Below are 15130 nucleotides of genomic sequence, written 5' to 3'. Positions count from 1 at the left end.
GAGCCCAACAGTAACGGCGGCCAACAGCAGACGCGGAATGGCGTTGGCGGGTGCTATGTTGGCGCGCTGCTGCCCTCTGAGGTGCCATGGATATAAGACCTGGCGAGGGCTCTCCAAGAAGTCCAGGTATCCACATCAAGGCATGCCACCAACCCAAGCAAACATCCAAACCATCCAAAAAACACCATGAGGTTCTCCGTCGCCTTGATTCTGGCCTTCTCGGCCGCGGTCCTCGCCGAGGAAGCAACCGCAACCGTCACCACCAGTGTCGTCTCGACCGTCACAGAGGGCTCCGTCGCCACGACCACGGTGACAGCCACGCCCTCGGGCCTCCGCGCGAGCAATGCGACGGTCACCGTGACCAAGACGGTGACCAAGCGCCTGCGTCCCACCGGCAGGCCCAAGTACCGCCACAAGCACCTCGGGGCCAACTGCCCGTGCATGAAGATGCGCAAGTACAAGCAGCGCAAGTACAAGCAGCGCAAGAGCAGGCCGGGGCACAGCAAGAACAGACAGCACAAGACCCATCACTCCCCAGCCCACCCCAGAATCATCTACCCAGCCTTTGCCGAGGCATCCACCCAAGACGCCATGCCCCGCCAGCCCTCGACCGAGCCCGGAATGTCCCCGGCCATTTCGTATGGCTCCGGCCGCCGCCTGCGCCGCAACGTCGGCACCCGTCGCCGACAGGCCCCCGCGACCGACGGCTGGTGCAAGGACGGAAAGACATGTCCTCAGGGCACGTGCTGCAGCAAGGAGGGGTGGTGCGGCCCTCCGGCGACTCACTGTCCGGGGGGTGCTCCAGCGGCCCCGGCTCCAGCCGGTGGTGATCCAGGCGCTGGTCCAGCCGGTGCAGGGGGTAATTCTGGCGCTGCTGCTGGCACAGCTCCTGATGCTGCTGGCGCAGGTGGTGACCCCGCCGCTGCTGGAGGTCCTGGTGGCGCTGCCGGCGCTTCGGATGGTGCTGGTTCTCCTGGCGCCGGTGCTCCGGGTGTTGGTGCTCCGGGTGTTGGTGCTCCAGGTGCTGGTGCTCCCGGCGCTCCTCCTGGTGGCGCTCCTCCTGGCGGCGCTCCCGATAGTGCTGCCGCGGCTGGTGGCGCTCCGGGTAGCGCTCCCGCTGCTCCCGCTGCTCCCGCTGCTCTCGGCGCTGGTGCTCCGGGCGGCGCTCCCACTGCTCCTGGTGCACCCGCCGCCCCTGATAGTGCCGCCGCGGCTGGTGGCGCTCCGGGTGGTGCTCCTCCTGGTGCCCCCGACGCTCCTGCTGGTCCTGCTGGTACCGGTGCCGATGCTGCTACTGGTGCTTCTGACGATGGGGCTCCTGTCGGTGCTGCTCCTGGCGCAGCCACTTGAGCCTGCCCCGACGACGCTGCAGGCGCCCAAGTCGCCGAATCTGCAAACGAGACCACCAAACAGTAAGCCCATTTTTCTTCACGTGGCTTGGTCCACCAGCTATTTCAGCATTTGCACTTCATCCATGTCTTTTTTTACTGGAGTTTGGGTCTGATTTATTTAGAACATGAAATGACATCTTTTGCAACCCCCGTCTCGTCTGGAGTCCCTTATGTTCTAACCCCTCCTCGCTCGCATACGGTCTCTGTCGCGCTCAATGTCGTCCCTAGGAACGATGGTGCATCGCTTCGTCTCCCGTTAGCTAGCCCTCGACTGTGGATGAGTGTGCTTACCTTCAAAAGCGCTGACACCTGCCCAATGCCGCCCCCGTCGCAAATATTCTGCAGTGCGGCCCGGAGCACTCGTCTCTGCTGCTCAGTGCAAAACTGAGACACGAGACCTGCGTAGAGGGCCCCCAGTGACGCGATCATGGTGAACTCGGTTGTGCCCCCGGGGCGCAAGGGCGCGCACGCTGTGGGCCGCACTAGCGCCGTCTTATAGTACTGGATGCAACGGACGATGCCACGGATGGCCCGCTGCGCCATCTCGGCCGCCAGCAAGTACTCGGGGTCGCTCTCGTATGGCGTGCGAATCGTTGCCTTGAGCGAAGCTGAGCCACGCCAGGCAGCGTGCGGTGTTGTGACTAACCAGCAGGCCGCCTACCCGCCATGCATGTCGAGTAGAAGCTGGCCTCCTTATAGTCGGCAAAGCCCAGCATCTGCATACCCTCGTCGGTGTCGGGTTGCTGGCCCGGGTCTGGCCTCCCTCCCTCGGGTGGGGACGCCAACGGGGTGTGAAGGGACGGGGAGCGCGGCCAAAGCACTGGACTGCCATCATGCCGCGCCTACACGCCGTCCTGGGTGGGCGTGCAGGGAGCTCCGTACCCGGGAGCGGCGGACGTCGAGGTGCGCATGCGAGTAAGAATCTCGGGGATGGTGTCGCCGCGCTCAAACGAGTCGGCGGCGTCCAGAAATACACCGGGGCCGTATTGGCCGCTTTCGATGGCCTGCACCATGCGTCCGCGCTGCCAGGCTAGGCTCGCCATCAAGAGGCCCAGTTGGCCCAGCATGTCGTGGTACCCTACCGGCATCAGCGACTGCATGAGCGTGTCGGTGAAGGAGGTTTCGTGCCCGGGCAGGACTTTGAGCGCGAGCTAAGTCGATCAGCATCTCCTGTGTCAGCATCTGTCCAACAGTCCACTCACTATGAGGCCTCGTGCCAGTATCAACATCTCCTTGCACTCCGGAGTCTGCAGATTCTCCATGCCCAGCAGCTTGATGAGCTGCACCGCGCCCCTGACGTGCGCCTCAAAGGCGTCTATCTGCTGGCTGGGGCAGGCGAGCGTCTGTTGATATTAGTTTGGGCTGTCAATGGGCTGTTGCCTGACGGGCTGTCGACTCACCTCGTATATTGCCATCAGCAGCACCGATGCCAGCGTCTGCGTTTTGCTCTCCTCTCCCCTCGCCAGGCTCTGCATGGCGTCGCTGACGGCGCGGATGGCGCGGATGTACTCGACCTGGGCCTGCGCCCTCGGGCGGCGGAAAGACAGCCGGGTCGACAGGGCAGCGAGTGACGCAGCCCGGAAGGCGTGTTCGAAGCAGGGCACGATGCTGCCGCTGCCAAGGATGGACAGGATGAACGAGTTGGACCCCCGCTCGCCTGGCCGTGTCGGCGCCCTGACGTAGCTGTCGAGGAAGAAGGCCCGGGCCCGGTCCGCGATGGGCACCTCGACGCAGGTGGGGATGGTGCCAAAGGGCGTCGGCAGCATGACGGTAAACTTGCCGTCGTTCTCAAACGCCTCGTCTGGGCACGTCGACATGTGGCGCCACCGCGACTCGAGCTTTTCCGTGTACGCCACCCAGCGCTGGCCCACGAACGGGACCGGCTGCTTCCGGGCGCCTGCGTCGCCCTGCGCTTGCCGTCGCGCTGTATTTTTGTTTGGTGGCGATCCCCTGCGTTTCTTCTGCGACTCCCCATAGCCGGGGCAGTTGATTCGCATCCTCTCGCATCGCGCGCATCCGGGCTTTCCCTCGTCGCACTGCATGCACCGCGCCTGGCACAGGAGGCAGGCGGTAGGTGAAGCTTGTCCGTGTCGGCATCGTTCTGGCCAGCAGAGGGGCATGCTCACCTTGCGGTCTGCCCAGCGGCCCTCGCACGCCAGGTTGGCTGCCCACATAAACTGGTGCCCGTATAGCCGTCATTTTACCCCCTGTGCTGTCGTCTGCCTGTCTGCCTGTCTGCCTGTCTGCCTGTCTGCCTGTCTGCCTGTCTGTATCGTCCTCACCTGTTGCGGCCCAGGCTAGGCGAGTGCTCAAGATAAATAAACCTCGCCACTATCTCAGTTCCTGCAGCTCACCCGCTCGGCCTTAAAGCCACCGACATGAGCCGGCAGCCCCGGTGCATGTTCGAAGTGCCTGTGGTGCGGGGCAGCATGTGCCAGTTGGCTTGTGAAACAACCTTGACAAGGGCGCGGGTTCAGACATAACCGGCCCTAGTGGTCGTCAAGATCGGACCAAGCGCGGTCGAGGGCCGTGTGCCCAGGTTCTAGGGCGGCGCCATGCCAGAAATGGCCAGTGACGGCTAACGCACGAACAGGACGCTCGTGGGGTTCAAGTTGTTTCGGGCAGCCCTTTGCAGAGACGCATCTGGCAGTGCTCTTGTGCCTCACTAAATAATTCAGCCCGTAATAGACTTGAAGCTTCACGTATTAGTCGCCACATTGAGATATGGATGCCCGAATGGCAGTGTGGTGTGTAGACAAGCAAAGCACAATCTGGATGTGCTGGCGTAGCAGGGCGGAGACGTTGAGCACATGGCAGTCGTGTACCTGCGCAATAGCCCAGCACTGCAGGCTGCAGCTCATAGATTAGATGGTAGTAGCACGTAGACATCAAGCCACGCGGGCGTACCCAAGTGGCGTATGGCGCCCGCCGATTTGCACCGACTTTGGCTTCAATATGAGTGGCGTGTCCAATGCCTCTGGCCGAGAAAGCGCAATCAGACAAACCCTGCGCAAACATTGTTGGTGAGCAAGCGCCGCCCAAGCCAAGTCGAAATGGCTTCACGCGCGCGGCAGGCGTCAGGGATAAAGCCGACGCCCGGGGCGTTCGCCTGGAGCTGCTGGATCTCGATGACAACACAAGGAGATTGTGATTTGCTAAATCCAAAAATATTATGCCCAAACGCCCAAATCCCAACGCCGAGAAAAGCTTGCTTAGATATTGTACAAAGTCATGAGATGTGCCGAAGAGGCTCAGCACGGGATGGCTGCCGCTGTTTGGTAAATAAACCCCAGAAGCCTGACCGGCTCTTTGGGCTGGCCTTGCTCTTGGGGTTCGGACCGGCCGGTTTTGCGGACGGGCTCTCCCAGGACCCCGAGTAGTCGCCCCATTTGTCGAGGCTGCTATTGTTAGTCTCGTCCGCCTTTTTGTCCGAGCGGGTGATGTCGTCGTCCCACTCGCTACCGTCATAAATGAACTCGTCGCTGTCAACGAAGCTGTAGACGGCGCTGTGGGTGCTGGTGGGGTCTTGGGGGATGGCCTCGTAGCCGCTAGACAACAGGCCGGATAGGCTGCCCAGCTGCGTCTGGGGCCAGGTAGAAAGGGCTTGCATGTTGTTAGGAGGGATATTCGAGGGCAGAGGTGCGGGTGCAGAGTATGTGATTTCGAGGCCAAAGTTGCCCCCCGATTTGACATTTACCCATCAAACGGACAGAGCACTCTTGCTAATATACGAGGTCGTCGATTGTCTTAGTCCGCATGACTACACGCGGTGTCGATGCTTGGCCCTGACTGGGCACAGTAATGCGCCCCACTTCTTACTGCGACGGGGCGCCAGCCGCTGTCAAACCTGCCTAATGACACTGACATCGCTGTCATTTCTTGTTGACATTGGCATTGGCATCAGCATCGAAATCTAACACGGCCATGCCTGACTCTGCACTCACCCTAGCGATCAAGATGGCTTCGTTTGCGTGGCCCACAGGATCCACCATGAATGGGGTGGAATTTTATGTTTTTTTTTGTATTTTTTTTTCCCCCGCTGACTGGGCACCTGTCCTCTCACATATGGCGTTCTGATGACCCCTCCCCGTATCCCGCTGGCGCCAACCAGCCTGCCTCCCCCGCGGTGCCTGCCTGAGCTGCCTGCCAGCGTCGTCTTGGCGGCCGTGGCCAACCTGCGCGCAATCTACTGCCCCTTGGCCCCGTCGGCCGCCGACATCTACCGTCGCCATGACAGACCACCGCCGCCACAGGCAGACTCGGGCTACACGTCCGGCAACGAAGATGGCGTCCTGGGCAAGCACGAAGCCGCGCTCGAGAGCCTGCGCGCCGACGCCCTGGAGCGCAACGTTGCCTTTCGCTGGCTGAGCACCGTGGTCCTACGCGCCGACGAGCTGCAGGCCACCGACGACGAGCGCGACCAGCTAGTCGACGAGGCCTCGGTTGTCATTGCTGCGTTGACCGTGACTGGCCCAGAAGCCGCAGACAAGTGCGCCGACTGCGACGACGGCGGCATCACGCGCGACTTCTCCTTCCCCGTCGCGCCCAAGCTCGACGCGCCGCCCGTGCGCGTGTGCCTCTTTGACGCAGACCCGTCTGGACCCGACCACCTCAATGTCGGCCTGCAGAGCTGGGGCGCCTCCATCGTCTTCTCGGCCCTGGCCTGCGCCGCCCTGGCCTGCGCCGCCCCGGCCCGCTTGGGCCTGACGAGAGCCGCACTCGGGCCATCACCCTGCGTCGTCGAGCTCAGCGCCGGCACTAGCCTCGTGGGTCTTGTGCTAGGTGCCCTGCTGCCCCGTCTCGGCATCGACGCCACCGTGGTCGCGACCGACTACCACCCGGCCGTGCTCGCCAACCTCGCCTCCAACGTGGCCGCGAACCAGGGCACAGGCGTCAAGACTTGCATGCTCCTCGCGGCGACTTTTTGCTCGTGGCCACTGTGCGCGCCGCCGGCAGGTTCGAGGGCATCAGCGATACGGTGGAGATGGCATTTGACGGTGGTTCGGACCAGCGCTTCATAATACAGCACACGGAGATGCTTCCCAAACAAAAGGGCGTGGGACGGGGAGACGAGGACGGCTACAAACTGTTCAAGATTGGATGGGCCGCGGGCTGCGGACAACGATAGACGACACTGACATTGCGATAACTAGACCCCACGCGACATGACGATAGACTAGACGGCACCGAAATGGACATGGACGAGAATAAGCGACTGCGATGCTACGACGGCTGACGGTAAAAGAACCATACGTCGACCCCGCCCCTGGGTTACATTCATGCCGTGCACCCGGATGCTGCACTCTCATTCGGCGTTCAATTTCTCCGCATCCTTCTTTTCCTGCTCCTCCACCGCCCCCTTCTCCTGCATGGCCTTTTTAGCGCCCTCCGGGTCCTGCATCTGCCGGAACATGGACATTGGGTCGAACCACACGTCGATTTTCTGGATCTGCAGCTTCTCGTTGACCTTGGCCACCAGCACACCCTCGATGTCGATGAGGCCGCCGTGCGCCTTGACCGTGACCTTTTCGCCCTTGCTGCGCGGTGTCAGTGTCAAGTCTCGAAATGTCAGTCTCGGAGTACCTACTCGTTGACGCCCACGTAGTCCTCCTTAAACGTCCCCCAGTGCCGCCATCGAAAGGCAACCGTGGGCGGGCCGCTGTACACCTCGAGCACCTCCCAGGCAAACGTCGGCATCATGCGCTTGAATGACTTGTGGCTCGCCTCGAACGACGATCGCATCGGGCAGTAGTACTCGTTGGACTCGATGATGGCGTTATAGGTGCCCACCTGCAGCATGTGCTCGCCCGACTGTGGCGGCCCGCCATTGACCGAGAAGGTGTACTCGAGCGGGTCGACGGTGCGCCAGTCCTTGAGGTCCTTCTTGAACGACGCCTCGATCTCCCAGTTCTTGACGAGCTTCTCGACCAGGTCGGGGAGGCTGCCAGCCGTGTGGCTCATCTTCTTGCTGTCCTTCCAGACGCCGCGCGTCTTGCTGTAGTCGGGCGCCTTGCCATACCGCCAGTTTGCCTCGTCCTTGAGGACGGCGTTCTCGTCCGTCACGTAGTCGGGGAGGCCGGGTGTCTCTGTCTCTGTCACCATTTTTTTTTTTTTGAACAAGGGAGATTGGGGAGTGGGAAACTGATGGGACCAGATGGCTGACGGACGCAGGCTATATAATGCCAGGAATGCATGGTACCACAGTGAGTCTGACTGCATTCCGGCTAGGGCACAGCCCTTCCATTGGCCGTCCACCTACCATGGTTCGACCTGAGGGCCAGGCCCGCTCGGCCGGGTTCAATGCCGAGGTGGCTTTTACTACACGGCGCCGCCAAACTCAAACCGTGGCTGCGTCTGCTAGCGAGCAACCTGTCTGGGCATCGCGTGGGGCTGGCAGGTAGCCCAGATGTTTATTGCCCTTATTTCTCTGGAGTACAGCGTACATCATCGTCATTCCACGCTGCAGACGCAACCCTCAGGCCACGCAGAGCCGCAAAACGACAGATCGGAAGTGGCCAATCAATGTGACGTAGATCTCGGTATTCGTTAGATCTGTCTCTCGATTTGCCGCTAGCCTAGGCCATGCTAGCAGGGTTGGGGGAGGCGCGACTGCAGCTTCAACATGGCCATTTCCGCATCCACCCCCACGCAAGACCCCATTTGCGCAGAAATCCCACCGCGCCTTCGCCTGGGCCTGGTCGTATCGTGAATGCTTCCACCTTCGGACGTGAAAGGACTTCTAAGCGCTCCTGCGTCTGCCACCAGTGGCGCATCGCTCACGCATTTCGGAGGATAGTCGCGGCGGCGTCAAGGCAAACAGCACATATGCCGAATAGCACCCCCTATAACGGACAAACGGTACAAGATAGGGTTTATTGTATGCTTATCTAAATCTCTGAAGAGAAGGGAAGACGGGCACGAGGCCGCGGGCCTTGTGCCCTCCTTATATACAGTGATACCCCTTTCTTGCAGGTGCGGTACCCACTACCGCACCCCTGCCGTTGCCGACGAGCGCTCTGTAAGCATTTGCCCGGTACAACACTGGTGCTCCGCACCGGTGCCCGTGCAGATCCTCCGCGCCAAGGCCTGGAACAATGTGCCGGCCCTTGGTGATAGCCTCCTTTGGAGCACGTTGTTACGACCGTACCAACAGCTAGGAGCAAGGGGAGGTAGGCGGCTTGGGCCACACCTTGGACCTCCCTACCCCACTCTGCCAGCTTGCTAACTCACGTGATACTGGCTACATAAGTAAGGGGATCTTGGATCTGTATTTTTAGGAGATAAAGGCACAGATCCAGGTAGGGATCTCTGGATCTGGGATCACAAAAAACAGAGGCACAAAGCCAAGGGAAGTCGTAAGAAGGCACCACCGGTATAAAAAGGAAGGGTTTCTGTTGCAGGCAGAAGGGATAAGCACTGTGTGAAGCTATTCCGGTTAATTTGCTCTAAGGAGGAAAGGATCTGAAGTGCAGGGCCCGTAGGGTTTCTGCCCTTTATATACACGTGACTCCCCTGTCCTCCTTGCTTACTAAGCTTTCCTCCTGATGCCTGGAAGCGTCATACGCTCCCAGGCAGAGGGACCGCTCTTCCGATGCCTTAGGCAGCTGATATCCATGCCTGAGACCTCCTCTCTACAGTGTACACTGTCCTCTTTGTCACAGTTTCCTATTGTCTTAGATAGTTCTTAATAAATGCACTGGCATTAGTTAATTTAAGTTAGCTTCTAGGCATCCCTTGGAGCAAGCATTTAAACCGCACCCAAGATCTTTGTAAATCCCCTCAGCTTGTTAAGTTACGTGCTACTGTTTAAGTACTCGTCAGGTGCCCTACCTTAGGAGCAGAGGATTAACTGTAACACACGTCCTCGACCGCTTAGCTACCATGTTAGTGGGTTGAGCGGTGGCGACAATACCTTGGGAATTGCGTCGGCCGGAGGACGTAGATATGCGTAGGAGCGGTTGTGATTCTGCACTTAGCCGTTCCTTTCTCACCGAGTAATTACAAAACTCGCGTAAACGTGGGTTGCTGAGGGAAGTTAAATATAAGCGCCAGTTTGCCAGTAAGTCTTAACGGGATCGAGTGGATATCCGCAATGTAACGAACCAATTGGGCCACCAAGCTACAAGCGAAGGCCCCCGTTTAGTAGCTGGTAGCTATAACGGACAAACGGTGCCAGATAGGGTTTATTGTATGTTGATTTAAATTTTTGAAAAAGAAAGGAAAACGGGCACAAGGCCGAGGGCCCTGTACCTTCCTTATATACAGTAATCCCCTTTTTCGTAAGTGCGGTACTCGCTACCGCACCCTTGTTATTGTCGACGAGTGTTCGGTACGCATTTACCCTGTGCGGCACCGGTGCCCGTGCAAATCTTCTGTGCCAAGGCCTGGAACAGTGTGCTAGCCCTTGGTAATAGCTTCCTTTGTAACAGCAGCTACTAAGTAAGTTTATATCCGTTTGCGATACACCCTTTAAATTGTACCGAGCGTTCGCAGTAACGATCGGATAATTTGCCCGTAGTAAAACTATTTATGTTACGGGACCAAACCAAGGTAGTACCCGTTACACCAAGGTGAAAGAGGAACGTTATTGTAGCTAAAGCTACAACCTATACGAAGTTCTTATAAGCGACCGTACCGTAACAATTTATGCTACAAAACTGTAGCTGACAACTGTGCTTACGTCAGTAGTGGACGTTTGTAAAGTGGTTGCCTTCTGGCAAAATGCAAAGGAAATTACAGGTTTTAAGCGGGTACGCTGCTAGGAATCGAACCTGCGACCTTCCGGGCCCATAACTGGAACGAACCAATTGGGCCACCAAGTTAGAAGCGGAAGCCCCCGCTTTTGGCTTAGTGGCCCAATCGGTTCGTTGCGCGCAAAGCCGGTACAAGTCCTAAGGATTACAAACCTTAATACGGTGGATCCTGGCGGTACATCCGTTTAGCTTAGTTTTATAAGGAAAAAATGTATTTTGCATCCACCGCATTAAGGGTTGTAATCCTTGCGATTTGTAAATCCTTATTACACGGGACACCGTGGCGGGACAGGAAGATTGGCCCGATCGCTTGCATAGGACAGGCGCCGGCTCATGCGGGGAACTTGTAGCGGTGAGCATTCAAACTCCGCGGTAACTGCGGAAAGGGCGTAGCTCCTCCGCGCACGGGCCAACTGCCTAGCTATATTAAGAGGACCTTTTGCCCCGATACCTCGAAGGCATTTTGTTTTTTTAAGCATTCCTTAAAGTCCTGAGTGATTCCCAGTTTCAATTTGAACTCGTTTCCCAAGCCTGTTTTGCACCCCTGTAACAATGCTACGTATAGGAAGCACTGTAATTTATAACCAAATGTGTTTTTAGCGAAAGCAAAGCAACGTGGAGGGATGAACATTGCCGTTTACTGAGCGAGCTAATGCTTTTAAAAACAAGCCGCCCATTGTTATAAGTATTTCTCGATTGGTTTTAAAGCTCCCAAAGCGCGAAGCAGTTTTAAGATTTTGTTTTGGTGGACTTAAGAGTTATCTCGATCAACACTAAAAATTGCGGGCTTCTTATGTATGTTGTCATATTGGTTATGTCGCAAAAGGATATTTGACCCACTTGGCAGCTACCGGCTATTAAGCGGGGTCTTCGCTTTTGGCTTAGTGGTCCAACTAGTTCTTTACAGGTTAGTTCGGCTCTATACTGGCCTCAACGGCTTGCAGATTTTCTAGCTAGCCGCCCAAGTTCTGCGCTGGCAGGGCAAATGGCGCCTGCATGCACAGCACCGTCCCGCATTTGTAGGTGTGGAAACTGTCCAATCGGCCTCTTTGGTTATTTGGCCTGCCCTCACCTCAACCTGCGCGCTCCCCTGGCCAATCCGACACCTAGCCGTTGAGATTTGCAGGACAGGGGGGCAAAAAAATAGTTCGGAGGTTAGTTCCTGAGAGATAAGAGGAGCCTTTTTCGCCTTTTCTCTGTTAGCCTCTCATCTCACCACCACACCGGGAACAACTCCAGTAAGATGCGGACGACAGACACCGAAAACGAGCAGGAGCCAGAGCACGCCGTCTTTACGGGTGCGAGAAATACTAGCTACAGTGCTGACAATCCAGCTACTCAACCTCGGACTGAAACAACCGGAGAAGGCAGGGAAGCACAGGGCGAGTTTAGACAAGGAGCTGAGCTGTGGCTGGGTCTGGAGTTCTACCAGGATCAAACTGCCGCCCGAGGTCAAGCTTCTGTTCAGTATTACTCCCATGTCGCTCAGGGCCAGATGAATACCAGCACCAACACCGGTTGGCAGCCAGCTTTCCCCGGATATGATCCTACTGGCGAGCCTTTCCAAGCACACACACACGGTGCCCAAGTTTCTCTCAACGCGCCTCTATTGAACACCCTTATTAACCAGCCACCACTCAACCTGCCTCCCACTTTGCTGGGTAACACCGACTCTGCATTGAGCGTGGAAACTCAGCCTACTATCCTGTGGGTTTTCACGCTCCGTCTACGGAACGGACCTGCGAGAGAGGTTAGCAGAACGCGCAGCTAACCAGGGCATGATTTCCTTGCTGGTTAGCCCCCGCCAGTGCATTCATTGTCTCAGGGTGTTCCCCAGCAACAACAAGCTCTTGCGGCATATCCGTAGCACGCATTGGGGGTACAAATACCGGTGCTGGTGCGGCTCGGAAAGCACGCGCAAGGACAACCACCTCCAGCACTGGGAAAGGCATAGCAACCGCGGCGAGCGCTACTCTCCGGCCACGGCCCAGTCGTCCATGATGTGCGGAGTTTGCGGGGAAACGACCGTCGATGCGGGTGAGCACCGCATACACGTGCAGAGCTGCGGTGATGGGGTGCCAGGGAGACCCTCGGGGAGCAAGAATGCGGCTCAGTAGGCGCTCTGCTCATGAAGTCAGTTCGGCCCCTCCGCCACGGCTTGTAGCAGGTCCATCGTGCCAAGAAACTTTCGGAACCCGCCTGCTTGGTTTGCTTGTAGTTTGGGTGTTGCGTGTCGCGTGTTCGGGAATTCAAGTTTCGTTTTCGTCCCACTGCTAGTCCAGATCTTGACCCTAGATAGGCTTGTCTCTTCCATATGATTGTTGTGCAAGTGGCTTGTGGTGCAGGGTGCCTCTAAGGCAGGGTCGTTGGCAGGTTGTTGCCCACAGGCTAGAGCCCAAGGTTGGCATCTGAGTTTTGCCGCCGTCCAACAAGACCCTGATCGGCCGCACCGGCTAGTGCTGCACCTACCAGTGCAGAGGTGCATCGCACGGGCCACAAGGTTGCACCGGCCGCCTTGCACCAACGGCACTGCGATCCGTTGGCCGGTGCCAAAAGGGGCCCGGGCAGGGGGGATACATTGCCCAAACCCTTGTCAATCGTTCGCAATTTGCACCAGCCGGTGCGGCACTGGTCGGTGCAGCCAGCCGATCACGCCCTTGGAAGTTACCAAAGGTGGGGGCCAATCAGTAGCCATCTTGTCGAAATGGCCTATTCTCGGTGCCCGTTGCTATACAGCCAACTTGGAGCAGAAACTGCCTAGGGCTGGCGGCGGGAAGCTTTGCAGGCAACCTTTACGCTGGTTCCTAACGGGTGCTGCAGGTAAAAGGCAAGTGGCCCGAGAATCCTAACAGCAAGTGCATTTGATGTAAATGTTTGATAACAAAAAAGAAATGTGAAGCGAAAAGGGCGTGCCATTAAAAGAAACAGGGGAGGAATCGAAGCAAGATGCCCATTATATATGCCATGGCCGCCTCGCTGCTTGTTACCTTTTTCTGGGTACCTCGTGGTTCGCGTCCCTATTAGCCTTTCAGGCCGACTTTTGCATCTTGTACCCCCAAACACACAGTCTTACCATTTCTTCCTGTCAGTGGCTGGACTGGAATGCAGTCCCCGCTGTTAAGGATGTGTAAAAAATGACCTCCCACGAATCATCAAATGGCCTTACGGCTTTCAGCCATGCATTAGCGGGACTTTGAAAGTGCATTTTTTGGGGCTATGCATTGCAAAACCACCAATGGGTGCCCATGCCATGTAAGAAAACTGGCCCCCATACCTAACTGCATCGTTATTGGCCCGTATTAGCGCCCGACGTGTTGAACCACAGGGAGGCCGATAATTAGGGCAGGCTGCCAATGGCTTGCTAGGCGCATTTTTTCCGCCATGTGCTCGACGCTGGGAGTATATGTCGCAAACGGATATAATAAACCCACTTGGTAGCCACCAGCCACTAAGCGGGGGCTTTCGCTTTTGGCTTGGTGGTCCAATCGGTTCGTTACAGCATATGTTGCCCGCCGTTTTCCAGGCGACCTGTATCCTTCTAATCTGCGGTCCAAACTGTATTGTTTGGGTTGCTTTATGTTGCCGGCATTGTTACCCATTTGGGGCTGGCTCGGGCACAACGTCCGTGGAAACCGTGGAGCCTCATGCGGGTATCATTAACGAATAGAAAACGCAGTAATTAGAATTACAGCCGACCGGACTTTACCCCAATTCCGTTGGTGGCCACTGTTATTCTGCCAGCAGCAAAGCCCCTCACACCAAGATATCACCGGCGTCTGGTGAACCCTATCGGAATGGTTACGCCCTAACAGTTGCCCCTGGCTTTGACTCGGTGTTTCTCCTGCCCTCAGAAGCAGCCCCGTAGACCTGGACTACGAGAGTCACGGGCACGCACAAGGGAAGAGAGCAAAGTATTCCCTGTCAGCTGTCTACACCCCAATAACCATAACCATGGCAAACGGCGGCACCGACGTCGTGTACATGTACCCGCGGCTGGTATACCGCAACTCCCTAATCAAGTTCTCCGCCCCGGCCGGTAGGCTAGCCGCACATCCGAAGCGGCGTAGACGCCAAAGATGACCCCATGGATATTGCTTCCTGGCGGCATAAGCTGGGCAATTTGCGCCATGCCTGGAACACTGCGCATGTCGTGAAAGAGAATGGTCAGGGGAACTTTGTGTCCAATACGCCGGGCTACTGAGCATAGTGTATCCCAAATGTGTAAAAGGCTCGAGTCGCCAAGCTCGACTGGTGCACTGCGTCCAAAAGCACGCCCAAGTCCAACGTGACGGGGAGCACATCCAGACATAGCTTGTGCAGGGCCTCAGCGCGCTCCGAAAGCAGATATGAGCCGGCGTAGTTGTGGGATGCGCCGTTTAAGCAGCCGGCTTGCGTGCTGTCGTCCGAGTCCTTGACGGACACAAGACCGACGGCTGGGCCCAGAAGAACGCAAGTGTTGAGCCCCCACCAGAGGAACATGGGCTCGACATAGTGGGAGTTGAAAAGCCCGGCTGCGGAGTGCGGGCCGTGCTTGTGGCCGGACCATGGCGACGATGACTTGGATGATGAGGGGGAGGAGTGCAAAGCGCGTGTCATGGGGCTTGAAAAGAGGATGATTTGCAGGCGTGTCATGCCCAAGTAGACCAGCTCTTGCAGCTTGCCGACCTGGCTGACCTGCGGAGGCTTGTGGCTGCCGGCTGACGTGCCAGGCATTGTGAGGTAAAAGTGACGGGAGATAACAAGGGATGACAAAAGGTAATAGCAATTTCGACAACCCGAGCCCAAAGCAGCTCGGCTTTATCTGTCATGACCTCTTTACTTGCAACTTAGCCAGTGACAAAGTACTTGACAACCCACTTCTGTAGTTGCATAGCCCAGTACCCATTGTCGACAGCAACCAATAGCAAAAAACCCTTTTGGCCAATAACACGGTGTTCCCGACTATACAGGTGGCCAAAATAGGGTTTCCGGGCGGGAAACTAGAAA

General features: G+C 57.4%; 8 protein-coding genes across 8 annotated transcripts; 5 read left to right on the top strand and 3 right to left on the bottom strand.

Annotated features, from left to right (window-relative positions):
* Positions 1-186: 186 nt before the first annotated feature.
* On the top strand, positions 187-1504 carry GGTG_08954 (hypothetical protein; the record flags this gene model as incomplete). Its single annotated transcript, XM_009226796.1, has 3 exons — positions 187-669; positions 806-1412; positions 1494-1504. The coding sequence occupies 3 exons, from the start codon at positions 187-189 to the stop codon at positions 1502-1504; spliced, it is 1101 nt and encodes a 366-aa protein (XP_009225060.1).
* Positions 1505-2233: 729 nt separating this feature from the next.
* On the bottom strand, positions 2234-5001 carry GGTG_08953 (hypothetical protein; the record flags this gene model as incomplete). Its single annotated transcript, XM_009226795.1, has 6 exons — positions 2234-2542; positions 2594-2734; positions 2792-3568; positions 3746-3803; positions 4397-4546; positions 4694-5001. 6 exons carry the CDS (start codon positions 4999-5001, stop codon positions 2234-2236), a joined length of 1743 nt encoding a protein of 580 aa, XP_009225059.1.
* Positions 5002-5291: 290 nt separating this feature from the next.
* On the top strand, positions 5292-6519 carry GGTG_08952 (hypothetical protein; the record flags this gene model as incomplete). Its single annotated transcript, XM_009226794.1, is given in 2 exon segments — positions 5292-6330; positions 6348-6519. 2 exon segments carry the CDS (start codon positions 5468-5470, stop codon positions 6517-6519), a joined length of 1035 nt encoding a protein of 344 aa, XP_009225058.1. The 5' UTR covers positions 5292-5467.
* A 177-nt stretch (positions 6520-6696) lies between these two features.
* On the bottom strand, positions 6697-7493 carry GGTG_08951 (hypothetical protein; the record flags this gene model as incomplete). Its single annotated transcript, XM_009226793.1, has 2 exons — positions 6697-6928; positions 6979-7493. The coding sequence occupies 2 exons, from the start codon at positions 7491-7493 to the stop codon at positions 6697-6699; spliced, it is 747 nt and encodes a 248-aa protein (XP_009225057.1).
* Positions 7494-8013: 520 nt separating this feature from the next.
* Positions 8014-8853, top strand: GGTG_08950 (hypothetical protein; the record flags this gene model as incomplete). The annotated part of the gene is made up of 3 exons (XM_009226792.1): positions 8014-8096; positions 8364-8560; positions 8641-8853. 3 exons carry the CDS (start codon positions 8014-8016, stop codon positions 8673-8675), a joined length of 315 nt encoding a protein of 104 aa, XP_009225056.1. The 3' UTR covers positions 8676-8853.
* Positions 8854-9272: 419 nt separating this feature from the next.
* Positions 9273-10153, top strand: GGTG_08949 (hypothetical protein; the record flags this gene model as incomplete). The annotated part of the gene is made up of 6 exons (XM_009226791.1): positions 9273-9278; positions 9427-9450; positions 9611-9670; positions 9821-9830; positions 9910-9941; positions 10055-10153. 6 exons carry the CDS (start codon positions 9273-9275, stop codon positions 10151-10153), a joined length of 231 nt encoding a protein of 76 aa, XP_009225055.1.
* A 1234-nt stretch (positions 10154-11387) lies between these two features.
* On the top strand, positions 11388-12261 carry GGTG_08948 (hypothetical protein; the record flags this gene model as incomplete). The annotated part of the gene is made up of 2 exons (XM_009226790.1): positions 11388-11851; positions 11943-12261. 2 exons carry the CDS (start codon positions 11388-11390, stop codon positions 12259-12261), a joined length of 783 nt encoding a protein of 260 aa, XP_009225054.1.
* A 1997-nt stretch (positions 12262-14258) lies between these two features.
* On the bottom strand, positions 14259-14857 carry GGTG_08947 (serine palmitoyltransferase 2; the record flags this gene model as incomplete). The annotated part of the gene is made up of 1 exon (XM_009226789.1): positions 14259-14857. One exon carries the CDS (start codon positions 14855-14857, stop codon positions 14339-14341), a length of 519 nt encoding a protein of 172 aa, XP_009225053.1. The 3' UTR covers positions 14259-14338.
* Between the last annotated feature and the right edge of the window lie 273 nt (positions 14858-15130).

This window comes from Gaeumannomyces tritici (genome assembly GCF_000145635.1).
Source record: "Gaeumannomyces tritici R3-111a-1 unplaced genomic scaffold supercont2.4, whole genome shotgun sequence".
NCBI classification, from domain to species: domain Eukaryota; kingdom Fungi; phylum Ascomycota; class Sordariomycetes; order Magnaporthales; family Magnaporthaceae; genus Gaeumannomyces; species Gaeumannomyces tritici.
This window is presented reverse-complemented; position numbering and strand designations above follow the sequence as displayed.